The sequence below is a fragment of the Mus caroli genome, chromosome 13 (assembly GCF_900094665.2).
Source record: "Mus caroli chromosome 13, CAROLI_EIJ_v1.1, whole genome shotgun sequence".
Lineage (NCBI taxonomy): Eukaryota > Metazoa > Chordata > Mammalia > Rodentia > Muridae > Mus > Mus caroli.
The window spans coordinates 17162938-17185489 of NC_034582.1; the positions used below are offsets into that span (position 1 = coordinate 17162938).

A 22552-nucleotide genomic window follows, 5' to 3' on the forward strand; every position below is an offset into this window, starting at 1 on the left:
AGAGGAGGGGCAGATCACTGAGCCTGTTGCTATTATAAACGTGGTGAAGTCAAGTAAGTCTCCTTTCTAAACTCGGCACTATTGTTGTTAATTGATGTAGGTTGACTTGTTAGGGCTTCAAGGACCCAGGCTCTGACCCTGGGAACTCTCCAGTAACAGGTGCATTCTATGACAAGCAGTGCTTGAGGGTAAAAAAAATTAGAAGTTTGGGGAGTGTCTGCCAGGCAGGGTAGGGTCTAGGAGTAGAGAGGGGAAGGTCAGAATGAATGGTTGCCTAGTAGCTTTAAAGGGGGCAGTAATTCTAAAGCCTTATTTTAACATACCACAGTAGCGAGACCTTAGACAAGGGCCAATGGCTCAATGGAACCATGTCTGACTAGATCAGAAGGTTCTAGGTTAATTTCTGACTGCCTCAGTTATCTTTTTAATCCAGCCAGAAGAACATCTTTATTCAAATTACCTCTTGCTTTAATGGATACTGATGAGAATTCAGTTACTGTAAAACGGACCCTCCAGGTAGGGCTCCTCTCCCAAACCCTGTGACAAACATGGTCGTTGCTTAACTGGAAAGAGACTTAGGAGGCATCAAAGGCAATTTAAGACATCTTGAATTTTCAAATTGCCTCTCTCTGGTGGGGAGAGGATTTTTATACCTGTAGATGGTTTTAGTTTAAAATAAAAGATACTTTGAAGAAAATAAAAAGGGAAAAGGAAACAATGTGGATCTGTGGGTGTCTTCAACATTCTTCTAGTTAGGGGATTGTGGTTCTCACTGGGAAGTGCAGACATTAGATCTGCAGTAGTAGTCGGTAGTCAGGAGAGGGAGGGGCGGCAGCCTGTGCTCTGCGGGCCAAACCAGGATTGGACTTCCACCCCCCAGCCCAGCTCCCAATGGCAACCTCTGAAAAAGCCGAACTGCAGGCAGTGCCTCCCATTAGCTCCTGTTCTGGTGAGCCAAAGTCTGGGAAGAGCTGGGCACAGGCTGTGGCACTCTTTAAATAAGAAACTCAGTCTTTCTTTGTATTTCACCTTCCGGATCCTTACAACAGGACGAAGCAAAGATCAAGCAGGGTTGGCATGGGGCAACATAAAGTTGAACAATTTAACAATCTGACACTTCCTCCCGATACACCTTATTGGAGTTGGTGAATGAATTAGGTCATGAATGCTAACCAACAACCCCTCAAAAACGGTCTTTTCAATCACACCTTTGCCTCATGCTCCAATTCCTGAACAGGAGAAAGAAAGAATGCTGAAATCTTGTTAAGACTGAAGTAGCTGCATAGGAGAACATTTTGTGTAATTCTACATGCTAAAAATATTTAAAACATTACCATCCTCAGCTTTTGTAAGACTGTTCAAATGTGTACTGAGGAAATAGTAAGGCCATTCTTGTTCTTAAGTGCACAAAACCTGTCATTAAATTTGCTAAATGTAACGTAAAAAAAATTGTATGGGAGTTTGTTTTGTCTCCATGTGGATCTGTGCACCACACGGAGAAATGTTAGCTCAATTGCTGCTAACAGTGCCAAGTTGAGGATGAGCCCCTCTGTGCGATGCATACACAAGTACCATTGAATTCCAGATTTGTTGTTCTTATCTTCCTCGGCTCCCTCAACCCAACTGTGTTTTAGAGTCTCCAAAGTTTTTTTTTTTTTTTTCTCCCAGGCAATGTCCTCTCTCCTGTAACAAGTGCTGGGAACACCTAGCTATGTGGGGCAGAGAACCCAAAGCAGACTGGGAACAGCTGGCTATGTGGGGCAGAGAACCCAAAGCAGACTGGGAACAGCTAGCTATGTGGGGCAGAGCACCCCAAAGCAGAGCATTCCCTGTTTGATGAAAAAACTGGGGGAAGGGGATTAGAAAAGCTAATTGATCTTAGATCTTCTCTCCAAGTCAGTCCTGGAATCGATCTCCTTTCTCACGTTGTACAGACCTACAAAGTAAAAGAAATGCATTTCTATCTGCACCTTTGTCCTGTGAATTTCCTGGAGGAATTGAAGGCTGGCTGAGATTACACATCATGGGCTAACTAGCTCTATGGATTCCAGCACATACTGGATTAGTAAACATGAGACGTGTTCTGTGTCTGACTGACAAGGCTGATGCAATGCTGTGTTCCTCCTGGTCCTTTTTTGTTATATCTGCCAGTCTTACATATTTAATGCAAATAGAGCATTCACAATCATCTGGGCTTCATCTAACCCAGAAGTGAGCCTTCATAAAAAAAAAAAAAAACCCTTTAGTGCTCACTTAATGTATTTAATTGTATATCTGAGATTAAAACATACAGGCAAAAGAAAAATAATAACAAAATGTTTCTGCTCTGATAAAATAAAATACATGTTGCTCTTACTCATCCTCCTTCCCCATTGTCCTTTGACCTCCTCCTTTCATTGGTCTCCCTCTCCTCTACAGTAGTCCTCTTTCAGTTGATGTGGTTTCATTAAATTATTGGTTTTGCAAGTCTGGGAGAGTGCCTCTAGGAACAGGTTGGGAAAAGAGGGAGGCTGTGGTTGAGATTTTTTTTTTTAAGCTTTTTTAAACCAGTAAGAGTGAGGTGCAGACATGTCACACTGGACATCTCATCTTGAGACTGGCAGGAGTAAGAATTACTCCCTCCCTGATCTGGCCTGCATGCCCAGAGGCACATAGCCTTACAACTCCCACCTCCACCACTGTTTAATTAGTCACTAGCCTGGTGGCCAACTTACAGGTTTAATTTCCCCTCTTCCTATAAGGACATGTTTAGCAAGCACCTGGAATTCTTCTTCATGTAAATGAGGCATTCCCAGCACCTCAGTCCCAGCAAATGATGTACACTCATCCTAAAATCCCCCAACCCACTTCCCAGGTGTGCAACAGTGCCTGAAGACCTCGAAGGCAGGAGCAGAACGGGTCAGACACATGAGACCTATCCAAAAGGCCTGAGAATGTTAGAGCGAAGAAGGTTGACCAAATCCATGCAGGTCTCACACTGCAAGGAACTTTGCAGAAGGCATATGCAGCATAGTAGGAGGGAAACCCCACGTATGTGGATTCTGCATGAAGTGCATGATTCTCCTTTTGGGGGGAAGTGCAGCATGACTCTCTTAACAGATGATAAGCACACACCATGTGCAAGGCCATCACACATGCTACAGTTACACCGGGTGAGGAACTGTGGTTAAAGGATAATAAAAGACCCAGGGTGGTTTCTGTAAGCAGAACTAAGATTAGCCCTAAGTGTTAAAACTTGTTCTCTGGGTTTGAACTTCTTCACAGAGAGAGGTTACACCTTTTCTGTCTAGCCTTCCCTCATTCTCAACCTGCCCCTTAGAGTCCGTCACTCCCCTGGACTCCCTATGTCCTAGTATTAATGGCAGCTGCTCATAGGGGTGAGCTGTGCTACAGCCTAAGAGACTAGCTTTGGGACCAACCCCCAAACTGGGACGTAGAAAACCAGGGGGACTAGCCAGAACTCAAGACTTTTCAGGCAAGAAGCTAGAGTACTGGAGAGTGGTGACATTTGCTTGTGGGGAGAAGAAGGGAGTAAAGAAGGTACTAAAGGAAGATCAAAATAAGGAGGAGGTTTGTGTAGCCATTTCCTCCAAACGGAAACACACAGAATGCAGAGACAGACTGTTGGTTCCCTTTCCTGGAGCTGTGACCACGGAAGCGACAGGAAACACTGAGGGAAGGGCGGGGCTTGCTTTGGCTGCATTATGGGATACAGCCCATCACAGTGGCAGAGGTGCGCGAGCTGGGCTGTGAGGCAGCGGCTCACATCATGCCCACAGTCACAGCAGAGAGAAATGAATGCTGGTGCTCACCGTTTCTTTTATTCAGCTGGGAGTTCAGGAATGGGTGTTACCGCCATTTCGGGCGTGTCTTTCCTCTTTCGTATAACTTTACTGAAAACGTGCTCAAAGGTGCTCAGTCAGTCCAGGGCTATGTTTCCAATGTGATTCTAAATGCAGGTAGGCTGACAATGAGGTTTAACCGCCACCGACTAAAACTCCGGAGCGACAGAGTCAGGATGTGAAGAGTTCAATGCAGTGGGTGCCCAGTCAAGAAGGAAGAGGCAGAATTTAAGCGAGATTCTTATCTGGGAGAAGAAGGCTCCAGCATGGAAAGCCACATTCCCCTGACATTTACCATACAGAATATCACTACCTACAAAGGACAGTAATCATTTGCCTACATTTATACTAATCTGTGACAAAGAACTTCTAGTTGGCAATGAAGATAAATTGAGAACAAGCAGGCAGAACAGGCACTGAGTCCCAAGTCTAGGAACTTCCTCCTTCCAAACCAGCTGTTTTCTCTTCTACAGTGAAGAAAAATGCCAGGATGCAGTTCCTGTGATGGGACTGTCAAAGGGCTGGGTTTTGATCCCACATCAACTCTGGCTCTTCTTTATATCTTTGAGCCAATCCTGTAATTGCTGGGAGATTTTCTGTGAAGAAGAGATAGAGAACATTCTGGAAGTCAGAACTCAGCACCAGTAAAAGACAAGTTATACAAATAAGTATGTGAGTGAGAATATAAGACATTCAGGGCCTTTTCTCTTACCTGACGCCCCAGGCGGAGGCTGGGAGAGTCTGAAGGCCTCATAGGTGCCATATCGAAGCAGTGGGAAGCACTAGGAATTAGAAGGGCTGGCTCAGACAGTCCTAGGTCTTGTGTTACGCTCAATACATGCCAAGGATCTGTGTCTCCTGGAAAGAAAGGAGAGGATGGTACTGCACTGGGACTACAATGTTGTAGAGCCAGGCCCTGGTGGTACACTCACCATTAACAAACAGTACTTGGGTGGCTCCAGGGCTCTGGCCACCATAATAGGAGTTTGTCTGGGCCACAGCCTGGGCAACAGATGCAGGTGAGAGACCAAACACTTGTTCACACAGCTCTAGCTGGAAGGGCAGTGCTGGGAGCTGGGAAAAAGGACACTGAACACCCTCACAGGTGACATCTGTGGAACGAGAATACTTTGAAGTGTAAAGAATACATATAGACAGCCTCCTGCTCTTCTCCAATAGTAATTTTTAGAACACCCACAGTAGTGACCTCGTGAGTTCACAGTTCTGCCCAACAGACCCGCACATCCCAGATCATTACATTCTCAAGTGACAGGGCTGTGACAGAAAAGGACAGGAGGTAGGGCTCCTAGAGAGAACACATGGGCCCAGGGAGGGCATCCTGCAAGAAGAAGGCCTCGACTTAGGATGGGTGAGCCAAACAAAAAGAAGAAATAACCAACCCGGAAGAGAGAAACATGAGCATGCAAAGGAGTAGAGGGGAGGGAGAATCTGGAATGACTGCTTCTCAAATTGGATCATGTCCGCGCTGCTTGAAAACCCATATCTCACAGTGTTCTGGGTAAATCATACTTCCTTGGCCTCACATGAATTCCTTCCTTCACGTTTGCTGAGCACCTACAATGCACTCAGACCTCTCTCGGGCAATACTGGGCAGAAAGTAGCAACCAAAATAGGTCCATGTTCTGCTGTTATAGCACTCAGAAGGGGAGATGGAATGCTAGCAGATTAGAATGTACTAAAGAACACAGAATAACAGAAGTGGGACATTTTTTTTAATCTATAGAGATGATTCAAGATATTGAGGGAAGGGTATCTTGAGGTGAGACGGGAAGATGAGCAAACCCTACAAAATGGGAAATGGATCAGTCTGGTACATTGAACAGGATGTGCCAAATTCCTAAGCTGTAGGGGGCTGGGGCATTGGGCAGCCCAAAATATGCAAAGCTGTGTTATAACAGCAGTAAGAAAAGTACTGTTATTATTCTCAGTTTAGAGATGTGGAACCTGGTTAATAATAGTTAGGCACTTGCCCAAGTTTGTCCAAAAGCACACAGACAGGAAGTGGAATTTGGAAATTTTACTTCATGCCACTACCCTCACTTGTCTTCAGAAAGTGTAGGAAGAATGTAGAATTCAACTCTGATCTGGGTGTGGTAGCATATGCCTGTCATGTCAGCACTCGGAGGCTGAAGCAGGAGGACTGCTGTGAGTTGAAGGTAAACCTGGGCTACCTGGTAAGACTCTGTCCCCAAAAAGAGAACAAAGCCTTAACTCTGGGATGGAATGACCAAATTTGACAAATGATACAGGATACCTATATTTAGATACACAAAACCCCCACTACTTTTGTACATGTGTTTTTAATCTGTTTAAAAACAGATTTAATCTGTTTTAAACTCATGCATGAGTTTTTAATCTGCATTATTTTTGTTTCTTTTCTGTAGTTTAGATTTTAACTAGTAGTCATCCTGTATTTTTTGCCTGGCAACTACAACATCGAGTCACTGAAATGCAATCCCATATTTAGGAAGATTTCTCTGGCCATGGTGTAGAAGTCAGACTGCACAGGTGAAGTACAAGCTTTGAAACGGAAAAAGCCTGGGTTCCTGCAGCAGTGTGTGGCAACTCTGTCAGGACCACAGAGTAAGAAGTAGATATTGGGAAGATTGAAAACTTACTCAAGTTGCAAGTGTGTAAGACTCGGTGCTTGACAGGACATCCAGACAATGGGAAAGAGGCACAAGGATAAGGTTTCTAGCCCAGTGAGAAAGGCTAGAGATCTGCTAAGATAGAATACAGGAAGCACAAGGAAGGAGGGGCCTTTTTTATGTTGAGAGTAACATAGGAGGTGGCTGTTTACTTGCTCCAGTCAGACACTTTCGCAGTTACAGAAGGTCAGTTAGTTGTGACCATGAGTTCAGACCATCTGTAAGATGCTTCGGTTTGGGAGTTAAGTGGGTCACTTACAGAAGCCAAACTCAGTGCATGTCTGGTACAACCACTGCCGGTCGCCCACACCAGACACTTGCGGTTTGGTGTTGCTCAGCTGTGCCACTGTCTCTGCCCGGGAAAAGCTTAAACACTTCTGTCCCATGCTGCGCAAGACTATCTAGAAGAGATACATACATGCACGTATAGGTTCACCTATTTATATATAGCTGTATGCTCCCTCTTCTCCTAGTAAGCCACGGCCACCGGCATATAGTAGGACTACAGGTAAAGCATGAGGAGAAGGGTAAGTTCTTGAGGGTTTTCTGGGTGTTAGTAGTCAGTGGTATTCCACCAGAGGGGGCCTTGTAACCCATGTCCTAGGTTTTATCATCCGTGAGATCCCAGGCAAGAGGCAACCGTTCTACTCGTCTGTAAGTGGGGTAATAACAGTGGCTTTCACCTGAGAAATTAATGAAATAAATTTTGTGACGTGTTTGTTCTTAAAGAACCTTGTCCAGAATTAGAGCAGGAAAAGTGATGGCAGAATTTTAACTGTAGAACGGGTCGTGTGTGTGTGTGTGTGTGTGTGTGTGTGTACTCCTTATGTCTGATCTCTGAGCTCCCTAACACTTCAGTCATAAATACTGTTGTGCACTAGCTGTTTGCCAGACACGGTTGCTGCCAAGACCACATAACAAGATAGAAGAGATAGTAATCTTGTGGTCTCTACATTTTTATACTGTGTGTTTAGCTCTTGATTACTTAATAAGGTAATTTTACTATCAGTTGGATGAGACATGCAAGCCTTATTATTACAGATAAGGTTTCTAAGGTGAAGAGGAGGATTTCGGTCGTCTGAGCTCGGTGAAGGTGGACGCTCAGCCTTGGCCCGTTAGCCAATGGCTTACACGCGCGTCTGGTTGGCTTACCTGTACAGCCCGGCGAAGCCCCAAGTAGGGCGTGGAGCGGCTGCGGTTTCCCCACTTCCCGAGCAGGAGACTGCAGAGCTGGCGCACGCTTAGCGGCGCTCCCGCCTGCCCGTCGTACTGCACGGTGCCGCCCACCAGCGCCTGCAACGCTCCCAGCAGCTCCGCCTGGTCTTCCGCAAGGTCCAGGGACCCGCAGGCGCCCAGTTCCTTCCTCAGCACAGCCTGAGCCGCCGGGCCTGCGCGCAGCAGCCGCTCCACCTCCGTGAAGGCCTTGGAGGCCGCCGCCAGACACTTCGGAAACCGAGAAGCGACTTTCGCGGGGGGATCTTGACTTTCCTTCTTTGGAGCTGCATCTTCTTGGGGAGGTTCCCAACCTCACTCCCTGTCCTCTAAATTTTCCCTCCCAGTGTCCCGCAACCTCCTTAGCTTCTGACGTTCACTCAGGTAGACAGAGTTCACTAGAGCTCCGCCCTCGATGACTCCACCCCTAACCCACCACGCCCCTCCTCGGACCGCCCTCTACTGGTTTCTCTCTAGCCCAGCCCTCCCTTCTGATTTGAATCCCCACTCATCCCGACAGGGCCCCTCCTCTCTAGAAGCTTCCTCAGTTTTCAGTTCCAGCAGCTTGCAAAACTAGACTGCGTCCCTGGGTTAAGGTCTTGCGCAACCCGGCTGTCCTAAGGCTGGTCCCCATTCTGCACTGATTTTTCCCGAGCTCTTCCGGTTCCCTCGCCTTCCTCCACACTCTACAACCCGCCTACCTCCAATGATCCTCCTATGGCGACTTGTGTCAGGCTTCTGGCCACCACCTGCGGCACGCGGGAAGGACGTCCGGAAACTGCAGGTTTGGGGGAGACCCGGTCCCCGCCCCTGCCTCCTCCCCGCTGCCACTGAGCTCTTACCTGGTTATAGGCAGAGAAGTCCACTACAGCGCTCAGCGGTGCGGAGGAGGCGACAGCGGCAAAGACTAGGTGGGGGAACTACGAAAGGAGGGGCGTCAGCCTAGTACGAGGAGGGGTGCCTGCGCTCGTTGTCGCTCTCCGGCCCCAGTGATGTGCATGGCTAGGGAGGAGCATGGTAGTACACTCGCGCTACCTCTGGTCCAGACCCTGCAGGCCGACTTCCCCAAACCCGCCCACCCGAGGAATTCTGAGGACCTTCAGCCGGGCCCAGGTCGCCAGCGAGCCAGCGTAGGAGCCTCCGAAGCAGATCCAAGGGCTGGAAGAAGATACATTGAGGAGGCCGGACAGCGCCTGGCGAGCAGAGGCCACGTCAGCCAACCTGCAAAGGAGCCAAAGTCGAACCTTACACTCCTGGGGGCCACTGTGTAGAATGACACCAAAACCTGAGCTACACTGTGTGAGTGAGTGTGAGTTAACTGCAAACCCTATGGCTCCTATAAAGACTTTCTTCTGAGCATTGGCACATGTAAGGAATGAGCTTGGAGAGTCCTGATCTAATAATTTATGCTGAGACAGGATTCCTGTTCTCTACATGGGAGTCAAGGGCAGTCACAGAGTATATGGGGATAATGTCGCTAAGAGATTCTGGTGGTTTGGAATAGTAGCCCACAGTGAGCGCTTTAGCATTCTTTGGATAGAAAGAGGAGAATGGAGGGTGAGAGAAAGATGGAAATAGGGAGAGAAGGAGTTAGAGATGACAGGAGAAAGATTAAGAACACAGAGAAAGATTAAGACACAGCGGTGGAGACTAACAGAACATTCCTGTCCAAACACCTTCCTTCTCCACTCACGCATGGCGGCTGGACAAGTAGCGAAGCAGGGCCAGATCCAGGCCCCCAGCAGGCATACTCAAACCATAGAATCTGTGTTCTAGGCTTATCACCAGGGCCCCCCAGGCAGGGGCCAGTGCCGCAGGATGCCCTGTGGAAAGCGCATGGTAGAGAGGTGGATGTGAGTTGAGTATGAGCTCAGGTCTCACATATTGTCATCTGCCGTTCCCTTCCTGGTCCACACCTTGCTCGCGTCTTACCTGCCATCACTGAGCCAGGCCCAAGGCTGCCCTCACCTCCTATGTGCAGAAATACTGGTACATCTTGGCCAGTTCTGTGTTGATCATTCACCCAGTACCGCTAGGTGTGGAGATGAGGAAAAAGAAATGTCAGTGAACATCCTGACTCCCTTCCACCTCACTCCAGCCTTTTCTCCAATATTTCCCCCATCTACTTAGTGGCATCCTAGCTGGGCTTGTCTAGAGCACATAACTATGAGGTAGATATTGGAGGCCCTGGAATGCACTGCCCAGTTTGCTGTGTTTTGTAGTGTGTGTAATAAAGTATCTTTCCTTAAAAAATAGTAGATGTTTTTATTTTTAAGTCCTCGGGACAGAGGGAGTTGGCTGGTGCATGGGAGGCCTCTGCTATTTTGTGAAGCAGTCCTTATAAAGTAAGTAGTGACCAGCTTGATTCAGGAACAGTGTGGCGACCATTGGAGGTTATATACAGAGAGGGCAATGAAGAGGGGTACATTTGTTTATTGCTTCTTGTGATTTTTGAATACCCGTTGTCACTACTGATTTCAAGGCTGTTTTGGAGTTCTGCTACATGTTAAAACTGGCTGGGTTTTTTCCCACCCTGGAGACAGTCTTATGTCACCCACACTGGCGTCAAACTCACTAGGCAGCCCAGGATGATCTTGACACCCAATTCTCCTGTCTTCACCTCTTAAGCTCTAGGATTACAGGTATGCAGGGCAGGGTAGAAAGCAAGGAACTGGGGTTGGAGCTGGGGATACAGACTGACAAGACAGTGCAGTGGACATTGGCCCCCTCTACTCGCCTCACCTGCAGGAAGGTTCGTCTGTCAGATGCATTGAAGGGATCCAGTGGCTGTTGTAACCACCCTTGTTTGGGGACAGCCCCAGGACCATGGCCTAGGCCAAAGCCTGGGTGTAGGCTAGAGCTCTCCTGAAACTTCTGAATGTGTTCTCTCAGGCGCCTGAGAAGCAAGGCTGTGAAACAGGAAGGCATCGGTGTTAGCCTGGGCTCTGTAAGTCTCCATACTTGACCCTCAACCCCATCTTACCTGGAGTTGACAGTCCCCAGAGAGAAACCAGAAGCAAGAATCCCAACCACGGAGCCTTGACTGCCATTCTCCCCAGTGTTCTGTGTTAGAAAGGGTTCCAGGCACTCTGCTCTTTTGTCCATCACTGAGAACCTATAATATGTCCTCAGGGCTGGGCTTTGTATTTCATGAGAAGCTCCTGTTTCATTTGGGATGCCTCTCCTGGCAGGTTCAGCGTCAGTAGTAACTGCTAACGCATAGCCGGACGCCAGAGTCTGTAGAGGCTGGATGACACTGCAATACTCTTTGCCCCAGCTCTCCCCCCCGCCTCCCCATCTCCTCTTCTGGTGCTTCCTTCCTCCTTGCCACAATCAGCCTTTCCCCCCCCACGCTGATTTCCCATTCCCCATTTATACTTTACCCTCCTCCAGTTTCTTCCCATTTACCTTAGTACCTCTTCTTGCACACCCAGTTTCCCTTTACTCTTTATTAGTCCTTCCTCTCTGCCTTTTAGCACATCCTTGGTTGTCCAAAGAATCAGTTTCCCTTTTGTTCTTTGATCCCAAATTTTTACCTTAACTGTTTCTAGGTTTCCCATATCATGTTCACCACTCTCTCTGACCTATAGCCCTGTCTCTCTTTCCTTAAAACTCTGTACAGCATATGAACACAGTGGGTTTATGCTGCCTCAGAATTCTTACCCCTGTTTGTCCTCTCCATGAGTTGCTATTTCTTCATAAATCCACAGGACTTGCCCCCTTAATCTTTAATGCTCAGAAAGCTCTAAGATGGTTATCGTTTTTTCAGAGGCACAATGATCTGGGATGTGGTTCTGTTGGTAGAATGTGTGCCTAGTATGTATGGCACCCTGGGTTTAATCTCTAGCACCAAAGTAGCCAGGTGTGTTAATGCAAGACTGGGACATCTGTAGTCACATCACTCAGGAGGTGAGGTGGGGAACAGAAGTTAAGTCAGCTTCAGTTACACATAGCAAGTTGGAGGCAGCATGGGATACAGGAGAAAAAAATTAATTGCCAAAGGTAAATATCTTTATCCTTCTTCTAGCTTGATGTTTTATTCCTTTCAAGGCACTGTGAGAGAATTTAGATTTTTAAAAATTATGTGTATGAGTGCTTTGCCTATTTGCATATGTATGCACTATGTTTGTGCCTGGTGTCCAAGGCCAAAAACAAATGTGAGAACCCCTAGAACTAGAGTTACAGATGATGGTGAGCCACCATGTAGGTGAAGCAAATTTGGCTCTTCTCCAAGAGCAACAAGTATTCTAAACTGCTGAGCCATCCATTCTGTATGAGAATCATAAGTAATATACATAGTTTATATACAGTTTGCTGTCCCTCTAACTAGAGGGTTAGGGTTCTTCTTCTTCTTCTCCTTCTTCTTCTCCTTCTTCTCCTTCTTCTCCTCTTCCTTCTCCTCCTCCTCCTCCTTCTTCTTCTTTGTCGTCGTCGTTTTTGTTTGTTTGTTTGTTTGTTTGTTTTTGTTTTTTTGTTTTTTCGAGACAGGGTTTCTCTGTGTAGCTCTGGCTGTCCTGGAACTCACTTTGTAGACCAGGCTGGCCTCGAACTCAGAAATCTGCCTGCCTTTGCCTCCCAAGTGCTGGGATTAAAGGCATGCGCCACCATCACCCAGCTGTGACAATTCTTCAATGAATTTTGCTAGATATTCTTTAAAACTGTATCAAAGATTTGACAACTTCTCAAATTCAGTGCTCTCCCTTCTGGTTACCATTTCACTGATCTGTCTAAGAAACCTCTTAAAGGTTTTCCTCTTTCTGCCACATGGTCATTTCCAGTTAGTGGACAGGAGATTCCATTAAATATGAGACCAGCCATTCCCTCCATGGTTCAGGACACACTCCTGACTCCCCACCTTACTCAAAGTAAAATATAGAGCGTTTAAAGTGGCCTTTGAAACTGTCTATAACCTAGCCACTTGCTGTCACAGTTCGATGTCAAGCCCCTTGCTCTTGGGCTCAGTGCTCCAGCCACACTGAACTGCTTTGTAGTTCACAGGTTTGTCAGCTAAGCCTTCCCAGGCTTTCTATCCACAAGCACTGTATTCTGTCACTTTCCACACTTCTCCTTTTCTGTTGTAATTTTTTTCTTCAGCATTGAAGATCGATCCCAGGGTCCTGAACAGAAACATAAAAACAGGGGACATAACAGGTAGAAAAGATGTAGTCTTTGTGCTTCACCGACAGTGGGTTCTAGTCTAATGCAGCATCATAAAAAGCAGCTTAAACCCTCCTTTAGAAGGACTTGATGAAAAAAAGTGTGTACCTCCCATTGCCTCTGACAATCACTTTCAACAGCCATATGGATCATCTCTACCTGGAAAGAGGCAGCCTTCCAACATTGGAAAATTTATTGGCTATACATCTGAAAGAGGATTAGAATCTAAACTATTCAAAAAGCTGAAAAAAATCTAAATGCCAAGAAAACATCTTAATTAAAAATTGGGGCATGAAACTAAACAAAATTCTCAAAAGAAGAAATACAAATGGTTGAGAAACAATTTTTTAAAATGTTAGCCATCAGAGAAATGTAAATTAAATGTGAATTTAAATGTTAGTCATCAAGGAAGTGTAAATTAAAACTACTTTGTGATTTTATCTTACTCCACCCAGAGTAGAAATGCAGTGTGGTACACTTACACATGATATATTATTTAGCTATAAAGAAAACTGCAATTATGAAATGTATTAATCCGTCGAGGAAGCTAGAAACAGTCATTCTGCGTGAGGTAACCAGACGGAGAAAGACCAACATGCTTGTCTCCTGTGGATGATAGATTTGAATCTTTAGACATTTGTTTAATACCTATAGAGGCCAGGAAACAGGGAGGGGTCAGAGGAGGTGGGTCTCAAGGGGAAGGGGACAAAGCACAAGTAATGGGGGATATAGAAATAAAGAACAGAAAGGGCTAAATGAAGGGGCTGGAGGAGGCAAGGTGGAGGAAGGAGTATGGGGAGGGCTAACTAACGTTAAAGACTCTAGAGAAAAACTGGCTTAGAAAGGGATCGTGTCTCTCTGCTTAAAATCCATAGCTCACGGTGTTCTGGGTAAGTCTGACTCCCTTGGCCTCACATGAATTCCTATGGCATATAGAGTGTTACTCCTATATGAGTGTTTTTGTTTGTTTTGTTTTGTTTTTGTTTTATGAGACAGGGTTTCTCTATTTCTCTGTATAACAGCCCTGGCTGTCCTTGATCCTGCTTTGTAGACCAGGCTGGCCTAGTGCTGACAAATATCAGCCTGAGCTTGCCTCTGGAGTTCTGGGATTAAAAGCATACATCATCACACAAAGCTTTGGATGAGTTTTCTTCGTTATATACATACACACACACACACACACACACACACACACACACACACGTGCGCACGCGTTAAAGGAGTTTAAATCAAGATTCAGGGGGATCTGATGACTTTGGCTTCCACAGGCACCTGAACTCACATGTGCACATGTACACACACACATACACATACACACAATTAAAATAAATTAAAATTAAAATAAATATTTTTTAAAATAAATCTTTTAATAAAATAAATGTTTATGTCCTGCATTTAAATTTTCACAATGATTGTATCAAATTATTCATAATTTATCATCTGCTCAATAATTTCAAGATGATAGAATACTTTACTTTTATAAGGATAAACTAATGCTGTCTTTACAGTAAAGAAGAAGCCTAACTTTGAAGACAATCTTACAGGAGAATGTACAACATACTTTTCATCTCCATGGAGTGGAATGAAGGACTAAGATGGAAGGATATATCCTAGGAATCAACAAATGCTGGGAAAAGAGTTTGAAGATGAAATGAGGATGGAACTCTTCACTGCGATCTGTTGTTGAAGGGAGTCAGTACCAGCACTGGATTGATCATACTAGGACCAGAGCAAAGAAAGTGGTGCTGGGAAGGGACTACATTCAGGGTCAATATTAGGCAAATTCCTGATGGTATTTACATACAAACTAGATACATTTCTCAGAAATATACAGCGAGAAGACTTGATCATTACTTATGAATCTGTCTGCAATATCGACATTCTCAAAATAGGAAAAAAATTCACTCAGATTCAGATTATGTTCACTAGAGCAGATTGTAAATTTCACAAAACCTTTACCTCAAGCAAGTCTCCCTCATCGTCCTACTGCCACTGTCCCTCTTGAAAATGGTAGCTGTCCCTTTTTCAGACTCCAACGCCTCCTGCAAATAAGACTGATTGGCTTAAGCTACTTACATGACAGGGACGGAACACACCAAGGACTCTGCGAGTCTGTCCACACTTTATTTTCATACAAAAATCCCCAGAGGTTGGGGGCGCGCGGGGAAAGGGGGCAGAGGACGACAGGACGGGAACGGAGAGACAAAGACCGGGCCAGACATCTGGATATTCTGATTACTTTAACAAGGTCATCTTCAAAGTGGAGCAGCTTAGGTTCACAAAGGCTAGCGAACAGGTTAGAGGGGACTAGGATCTCCAGGCATTGAAGAAGTTGGGGAGAGGGTTGGACGGGACACGATGTCTTCAGAAATCAACGTGGCTGACTACACACACACACACACACACACACACACACACACACACACACACACGGGGAAGCTGCCAAGTAGCAATGTTTGGTTTAAAAATTCTTGGTAGGGGCAGGAAATTCCTGGAAGCAATACATTAAAGCAACAACAGCTACAGCAACAACAAACAATAATGGAAATGAGGAAGGAGAGAGGGAGATGGATAAGGAGTTAAATAGTTAAATATTCTGAAGGTTGTAGCCGTGAACTACGAAAATGAGGCAACCAAGTGACAGCTTTTCCTGTTGTTCTGCTCCGCGGGTGTGACTTCACCAGGAGGTTCTCCCTAACTGGTACTCTTCAGGCTCCGGAGCAGTAGTTCGGATCCCACAAAGTCCTGGGAGAAGGCGGCGGGCGCGCTGCTAGGGCACTGGTGCAGAGCCATGGTCAGAGATAGGTAGCTGGTTTGCAATTAAGCACTCTTCTCGCTTTCTCCAGTGCACTGACTTGATTTTTGGTAGACTGCTAGTTTATCAAGATTTCCCGCCCAGAGTCCTCAGAGTCACCCCTTCTCCGCGGCGACTCGAGGCCACGATGTCCAGTTACTGTCTGCGTACTTTTACTTTGTGTGTGCTACAGGATATGTTCCTTTGTTTAGGACTGGGGTCCAGGATACCTTCTTTCTTTGGTGCGATGGTAGAGAGCAAACGGTGGAAGCTTCTCTTAACGTTCGTTCCTGTGAGCTTCGTTAAGAGGGTTGCCTGCCCCTGACTGCTCTCTTGATAGCCCACCACCTCGGTTGGTATGATCATTATCATTGATTTCCTACTGCTCACGTGCTCACTCACTGCACAAAGGCACACACACAACACAGGAGGGGAGAAGCATTTCTTCACCCTTTAAAAAATATCAGCAGTTATCGTTCAAGGAAAACTAGCTATTGTTCGAATTTAGAATAAAAATAAACTAGTTATGAAAAGTGTGTATGAAAACTACACATTTTTTTAAAATTAGGGGGAACGATATTTGAAGCTTAAGGGCTCAACTCAGTTAAGGGTAAACTGACTATGCTCGGTTTTGCATTGCTAGTTTTAATTTTGTTTCTACAGGGACAGCTTCTGAGCGTTTAGTCAGGGTATGCCGCGGCGTCCTCCCAAAGAACAGCTACAGAAACAAAGAACAAAGCAAAACAAAAGATAGAAAAGAAGACAAAACGGCTTGGAAGTCAGGCATGGTTACTCCTACATGTAATCCTAGCACTTTAGGAAACTGAGGCAGGAGGGTTGCCACTCATTTAAGGCTCCCCAGGACTGCAGAGTGAATTCCAGGCCAGACTGTTTTGAGGCTTTTAAAAGACAGCATGGAGGCCTGAGAATAGAAACAAACCTGAAAATGACTGGAAGAAATCTGGAGAGAGCTCACTTGCCACCGGCGCTCCTTAGTTTGGAAGTCTCTTTAAGCCCTAACTCTTGAAATGTCCTTTCCCTTTCCCGTGTCTGTTTCAGATGAGCTCGTCTGCTCATCTTTGTGAATGAGTCACCCTATCTACCAGGACAAAACACTTACGCTGCGTTTCTGCTGTCTTTTTCTTTGGCAGTCTTTGGTTTAAAAATAAAGTTTCTGTGTAAGGTTTTAGAATCTGTAAAAACATGACATGTTTCCGCCCGGTTTCGAACCGGGGACCTTTCGCGTGTTAGGCGAACGTGATAACCACTACACTACGGAAACCCTGACACAGTGCACTTTGCTTTTCTGGGTTGGTTAAATATAGACTCTACTACTTACATACTTTTGACCCTAATATTTACATACTTTAGATTTTTAAATTCAACAGCTTAAATGAAAGCCCCAAGACTAACCGTGAAACAGATAACGCTCCTATGCAGCTTCCTTCTACACGAACTCCAGGCAGAGAAACTTAGGTCGACTCCTGGCAAATTTTACGTAAGGAAATGTTTTTACGCATTGTATGCTCCTCTTTCTGCTTGAATGAGCCTCTTACCTTCCCATACTTAGGTTAAAAGACCAGACTGGTTTTCATTCCAACATTTTCAAGAACCGCTTAGGGAGATGCTTTCTTGACTACTGACACAAAAGGCCAAGGCGTTGTTTGCAAAGAGGATATAAGAGATAAGTGTTTGAGAAGTCTCAAGTCAGGACAGGAAAACTTTATCCAATATGAGCAATTATGAATGAACAAATATCCATGCTCTGATAATAAATGTGTGTATATTACAGAACCATTTGGCCACATCTTTGTTCCCCAGTGATGGACAATCACACAGTAAAGCAGACTAAACCTAGCTATAATGATGGCAGGTTGAACAGAGACTTTGCTCTATCTTTGCGCCACGCTGCAGTATGCAGAACATTAGAAGTGTTGAAAATCGCCAACACACAAACCCGAAGGATGACAAAGTAGGAGTAAAAGCATCGGAAGCCCAGAGATCGTGAGTAAGGGGGACTCTTACTATGTGACGTTGTTTTTGGACTTTCTAAGTCACATGTACTCCGTTACTTTTCATGGCTGCATAGTATTTACCACTCTTTAGCTATTTCCTTATCCAATGATGGCACCAAGGTTTAATTCGATTTAGAAAGGTCAATATTAATGCTACCATTAATATCTTCCTACCCATGACTCTGTTTCTTTGAATATTGGGTGTAAGAGTCATACCAAACTAGAAGAATATCTAGATAACTAGAAGAAAGGAACTTTTTTCTTTGAGACAGGGTATTATGTAGCCAAGGCTGGCCTTGAACTCTTGATTCTTCTGATTTGGTGCTGGGATTACAGGTGGGCACAACCATTTAGATATAGATATTCTAAACTTGATTATAAAGTTTTGGGGTGCTTTCATGAATGATTGAATCAGTGTAGCTCCCACCAGCAGATATGAGAGCATTCTTATATCTGCTCTATACCTGTTATTATTCACATATCCAAGTCTCTAGTTCTAAACTTCTTTACACACGTGAACCTATATATGTTTCTATTAATTTTTGCTATATATGAGTATTTAAATTCTAAAAACTTAAAAGTTTTTATTTATGTGTACATGTATGTATATCTAAGTGTAGTGCCCACGGAAGGCCAGAAGAGAGCACTGGACACTATGGACCTAGAGTTAAAAGGTGCTTGTGAGCCACCCAAAATGGGAGCTGAGAATCAAGAGCTGCAAGCACTCTTAAGCACCAAGCCATCTCTTCAGCCTCACATGTATTTAAACTCTTTAGACAAGCATTTAAAAAAATAAAATCCACAAATGATTCTACTGTATAGTGCAAGAAGAACAATAGAATAATATGTTTTAAAACCCTCGTCTATATATTAGTGTAAGTGGGACTCGCTTTTGATTTCACAGGCTGGGATTTCACTAATATACAGAGGTCTGATTGTTTTAATCCGATATGAGGCTTTTCTTTCTTCCTTTTTAAGCAGCACCATAAGGCTTTGTTTCCTTTGCATATGCTCTTAAACCTAACTCCAGATTTCATAGATGCAACTTCATAACCACTCAGCTTACATTTATAATCTGGAACAGTGTCACAGAATACAGTATTTCTACTGCTGCCTGGCTTAGTGGACTTAAAAATCAAAATGATACACGTTTGTGCGTTCAAGCTTTACTCCTCTTGCTAAAACCTGCACTCCTCTTCTCTCCTAAGGGACAAGCCTTCCTTATTACGCAAACTTAGAATTTTTGAATGTTTCATTTTACCTCTCGGACAAGCAGGCACTTTTGGAACTTTTTGGGATGGGGAGGCTAAGTCTACTTTACATCTAGAGAAACTTGGATTCTGCTGACAGTTTACTCCAGGAGAAGACACTGGGGAAACCATCTTCAGTGTTGAGACAAGTGGAAGGTAGTGAAACCCGGCCTGTCCTTCCTCTTCTGGGATCAAGGAGGAAAGAAACACAGCTCTCCACTGGGATTAAGCTTCTCCAGGATCCTGCGGGTAGGCCAGAGGTAGGACAGCCTCAGAGCAGGCTGTCAGATCATTCTTCACAGGAGGGTTTAGCCAGAAAGTTTAGGAAAACATCAGTCAACAAATAATGGGATTTTCAATGTACTTAAATGAGTAGGAGACAGTCCAATGATCAAAGATAATTCTAAAAAAAGGGAGCACAAGAGGGGAGGACCAAATATTCTTGGTCTGATTACTATTTGAGAAGAGAAAACGTGTAATTGGAGCATCTCTGTGTGTAATGATACTGTCTTTGGGCCTGGAGGCTGTAGTTTGTTGCTCTTTGGCTACTGTTGTTTTAAGGATATGTGCCTGTCCTTCTCCACAGTGGGGTGTGTTCTTAATGTCCTGTTATCACCTTTGCATTGCAGGCTTAGTTGTTTCTGAAAGCCACATACCAGCAGCGAGTGAGTGTTTACGTTCGTTTGTCCACATCTTTACTGACTGTTGCTATTTTAAGCTAAACATCCAAGCATTTCAGTGACTTTAATTTGTATTTCCAAAGAGCTAAGCATCTTCTCTTCTGTTTATTTAGCTCTTGTATGCATACTTTTGTGTGTGCTAAAATATTTGCTCATTTTTATTTTTACTTTTTCAGGCAAGTCCTGGGATGATGGTGAACTCCAGATCCTTGTCCCCTGATTCTCGAATGCTGGAATTACAGCCTGGCATCATGGTGCTCTGCATGGATGGCATTCCTGTCACTGACCTTTGAGAGTTCTTTATATATCCTCCAGTGCATCTCGGTCATCAGATACATGCTTTGTAAACACCTTTTCTAGAGGGCCCAATTCATCAAGTTATTTGAGAGTAGGTTAATCTATGCTAGAAAGGTTTTTCTTCTTTTTCAATTTTCAGCAAGAATGTGAAAATTTCTCTGAGTGATACTATGAACTTTATAATTTCTCTCCGCTCCACACTGTCTGTGTGTGTGTGTGTGTGTGTGTGTGTGTGTGTGTGCACACGCACTCTCGCGCACATTCAAGGAGGGAGGAAAGCTTGGAATTGGCCCAGAACACACCCACACATCAAATTCTCAACACAAAAGAACTTCTGGAGGGACAATTGGGTGGGAGGCAGCTCCCCCTGAAACAGGTTAAGATACTAGCAGGTATTTCTGCCAGAGTGGTTTTAAGTAGAAAAGGGGAAGCCTGCGCTAAGATGATGTCCTGATTGGACATGTTAGCCAGTGTCAAGCCAAATACTGAATTTTGATTGCTGGACCTTGGTATTTAGTCTCAGGAATAGATCAGTAGCTAAATAAAGGAATAGACGTTGGGGGCTAGCTTTAGGAATGTAATCTAATGGTTTAGCAAGGGAGAGGGAGGGAGAGGGAAAAAGCAAAACCTACTAGCACCACGTTTGCCATGCTTGGGCCTGTTAGAGAGCCCTTCACTTAGAGTCAGCACGTCATTATAATTGTAAAATACAGAGTTGTATCTCCCTGGGAAGCTAGCTGTCCTGTCCTCTTTTCTGGGGAGCTCATCTTTATTTTCCAAGTGTGGGTGAAATCACATGTTCATATGCTCAGGTCCCATTTCTGCCTTTCCTTGGATTTCAGAGTATATTAGGTACTGGGATACCTTAGCTCATATATGGTTCAAGAAATTAATTATACATCACTCAGTTATCTGCACTCCTTAAGTTAGGGGGCATTCCAGGTTTCAACACAGCGCTGTGTGTACGTGCAGCGGATAACGAAAATTATCGCAGTTTCAAGTTCAGTCGGCCTGGTCATTTTGTTGGATTTGCAGGCACCTTAGCCCGAAGAAAACGGACAATGGAGGGGGAGGCGATGAGCGAGCCACCCCGAAATAGCCCAAGTGCCTTGAGGAGGACTGAATAGCGACGTTCAGCGACGCTACGCACAAACTACTCTCGCAGTGGAATCTGTGGGTTAGTGATGGTTCTCCATGAGAAAGACGAGGAAATCCAAGGCGGCTCTCTTTTCACGCCGTCTATCTCAATTGAGCTTGGAGTAGACGCAGTCTGGGCGCGGTGTAACGTCATTCTTTTAATTCCAGCACGGCTTGAAACTCAAACTATCCGATCTGAGTAAGATATGGAGAATAGGGTGAGGATCTCAATTTACTTTTAATTTAATCTGTGTTCCTTCCGGGTTTCGCCTTGACGACCCCTTCCCTTCTCCATGTCTCAAACCTCACGTCCTGGAAAACTTAAGAATGTAGGTCCACCTGCTCAAACACTGTCCCAAAGCTGCACTTCCCGGCCTTCCTCTACTCTCTAACTCTTAATTTTATCTGGATTTTTGTTTAGGATCGGTTTCAAATATGGAAGTTTCTCAGCCGGCTTTCTGGAGTCAGTCTCTGTCCCTACTCTCACCACTCCTGGAGGTGCTCAGAGACAGAACTACAGCCAACTGTGGAGCCCGGCTCCGGGCGGGGACGGGTGGTTGGGGATGAGCCAATAAAATATTGATCAATTTTTAGTTTTTTCCTCTGATACTATGATTTTCAAAAAAGTTCAGCCTTTTAAACTGTTCAACTTACTGGTTTTTCGTGTACATGTGTTACAACACCGTCGTTGTTTCCTGACTTCAAAATTATCTTTCTCCATCACCTGGCAACCGGTGATACATCCTAACTCTAGGTTTGGTGGTCTGGACAATTCATTTCAATAACAACATGCAGTACTGACTTGTTTACCTCAACACAGTGTTTTCCATATCCCCTACTGGTGATGTTTCAAGACTATAGATAGTCCTTTTCTGTTTGTATGTTGTTCACTGATGTAAGCCAAGACAAAGAAATAATAAGAGTCAGATCAGGGCTTTTCAAGACTTAATCTGTTTCTCTTACGGATCTGAATAGATGGAAGTTTCTCCTTTATATTAAGAAAAGACACGGTCGAGCCAGCCAGGAGTCGAACCTAGAATCTTCTGATCCGTAGTCAGACGCGTTATCCATTGCGCCACTGGCCCGCCATGGGTAAGAGGTTCTACTCTAATTATTATTAGCTGTAACCTTGAATTAATTATAGCCCTAGTTTCAAGCCAAGTAAACTCAACAAATGTTTGATTTGCACAATTTACACCACTTGCGTTACAGAAACTTGTCTTTCCACTTTGCAATTTCCATTATTAACACACGCAGTTGGTTCCTCTGACATGAAACAACCCCTACCGCCAGCCCGTTGACAGAATAAAAAAGTAAAACAAAAATCCACTTTTCCCTGTTCTTCCTTCTTTCCTCACCTCCTTCTTTTAATTTTTACGTTTAGAAACAGTATCGTTCTGTAGCCCGGACTGGCAGTTCTTCTGCCTCAGCCTCCTGGAGTTCTGGAATTACAGGTGTGAATCACAAAGTTAAGTATTTTAAGTTTTACAATCTCAATT

General features: G+C 44.7%; 1 protein-coding gene and 2 non-coding genes across 3 annotated transcripts; all 3 read right to left on the reverse strand.

Annotated features, from left to right (window-relative positions):
* Nucleotides 1-3800: 3800 nt before the first annotated feature.
* Prss16 (serine protease 16) lies at nt 3801-10844 on the reverse strand. Its single transcript, XM_021180858.1, has 12 exons — nt 10707-10844; nt 10466-10632; nt 9656-9755; nt 9417-9546; nt 8821-8944; nt 8566-8643; nt 8425-8472; nt 7664-7954; nt 6771-6912; nt 4775-4954; nt 4555-4700; nt 3801-4438 (listed from the first exon to the last, which is right to left on the reverse strand). Exons 1-12 carry the CDS (start codon nt 10771-10773, stop codon nt 4382-4384), a joined length of 1530 nt encoding a protein of 509 aa, XP_021036517.1. The 5' UTR covers nt 10774-10844; the 3' UTR covers nt 3801-4381.
* Nucleotides 10845-16883: 6039 nt separating this feature from the next.
* Nucleotides 16884-16956, reverse strand: Trnav-aac. The gene has a single exon. It is a non-coding gene; the product is annotated as a tRNA-Val (tRNA).
* Nucleotides 16957-22065: 5109 nt separating this feature from the next.
* Nucleotides 22066-22138, reverse strand: Trnar-acg. The gene has a single exon. It is a non-coding gene; the product is annotated as a tRNA-Arg (tRNA).
* Between the last annotated feature and the right edge of the window lie 414 nt (nt 22139-22552).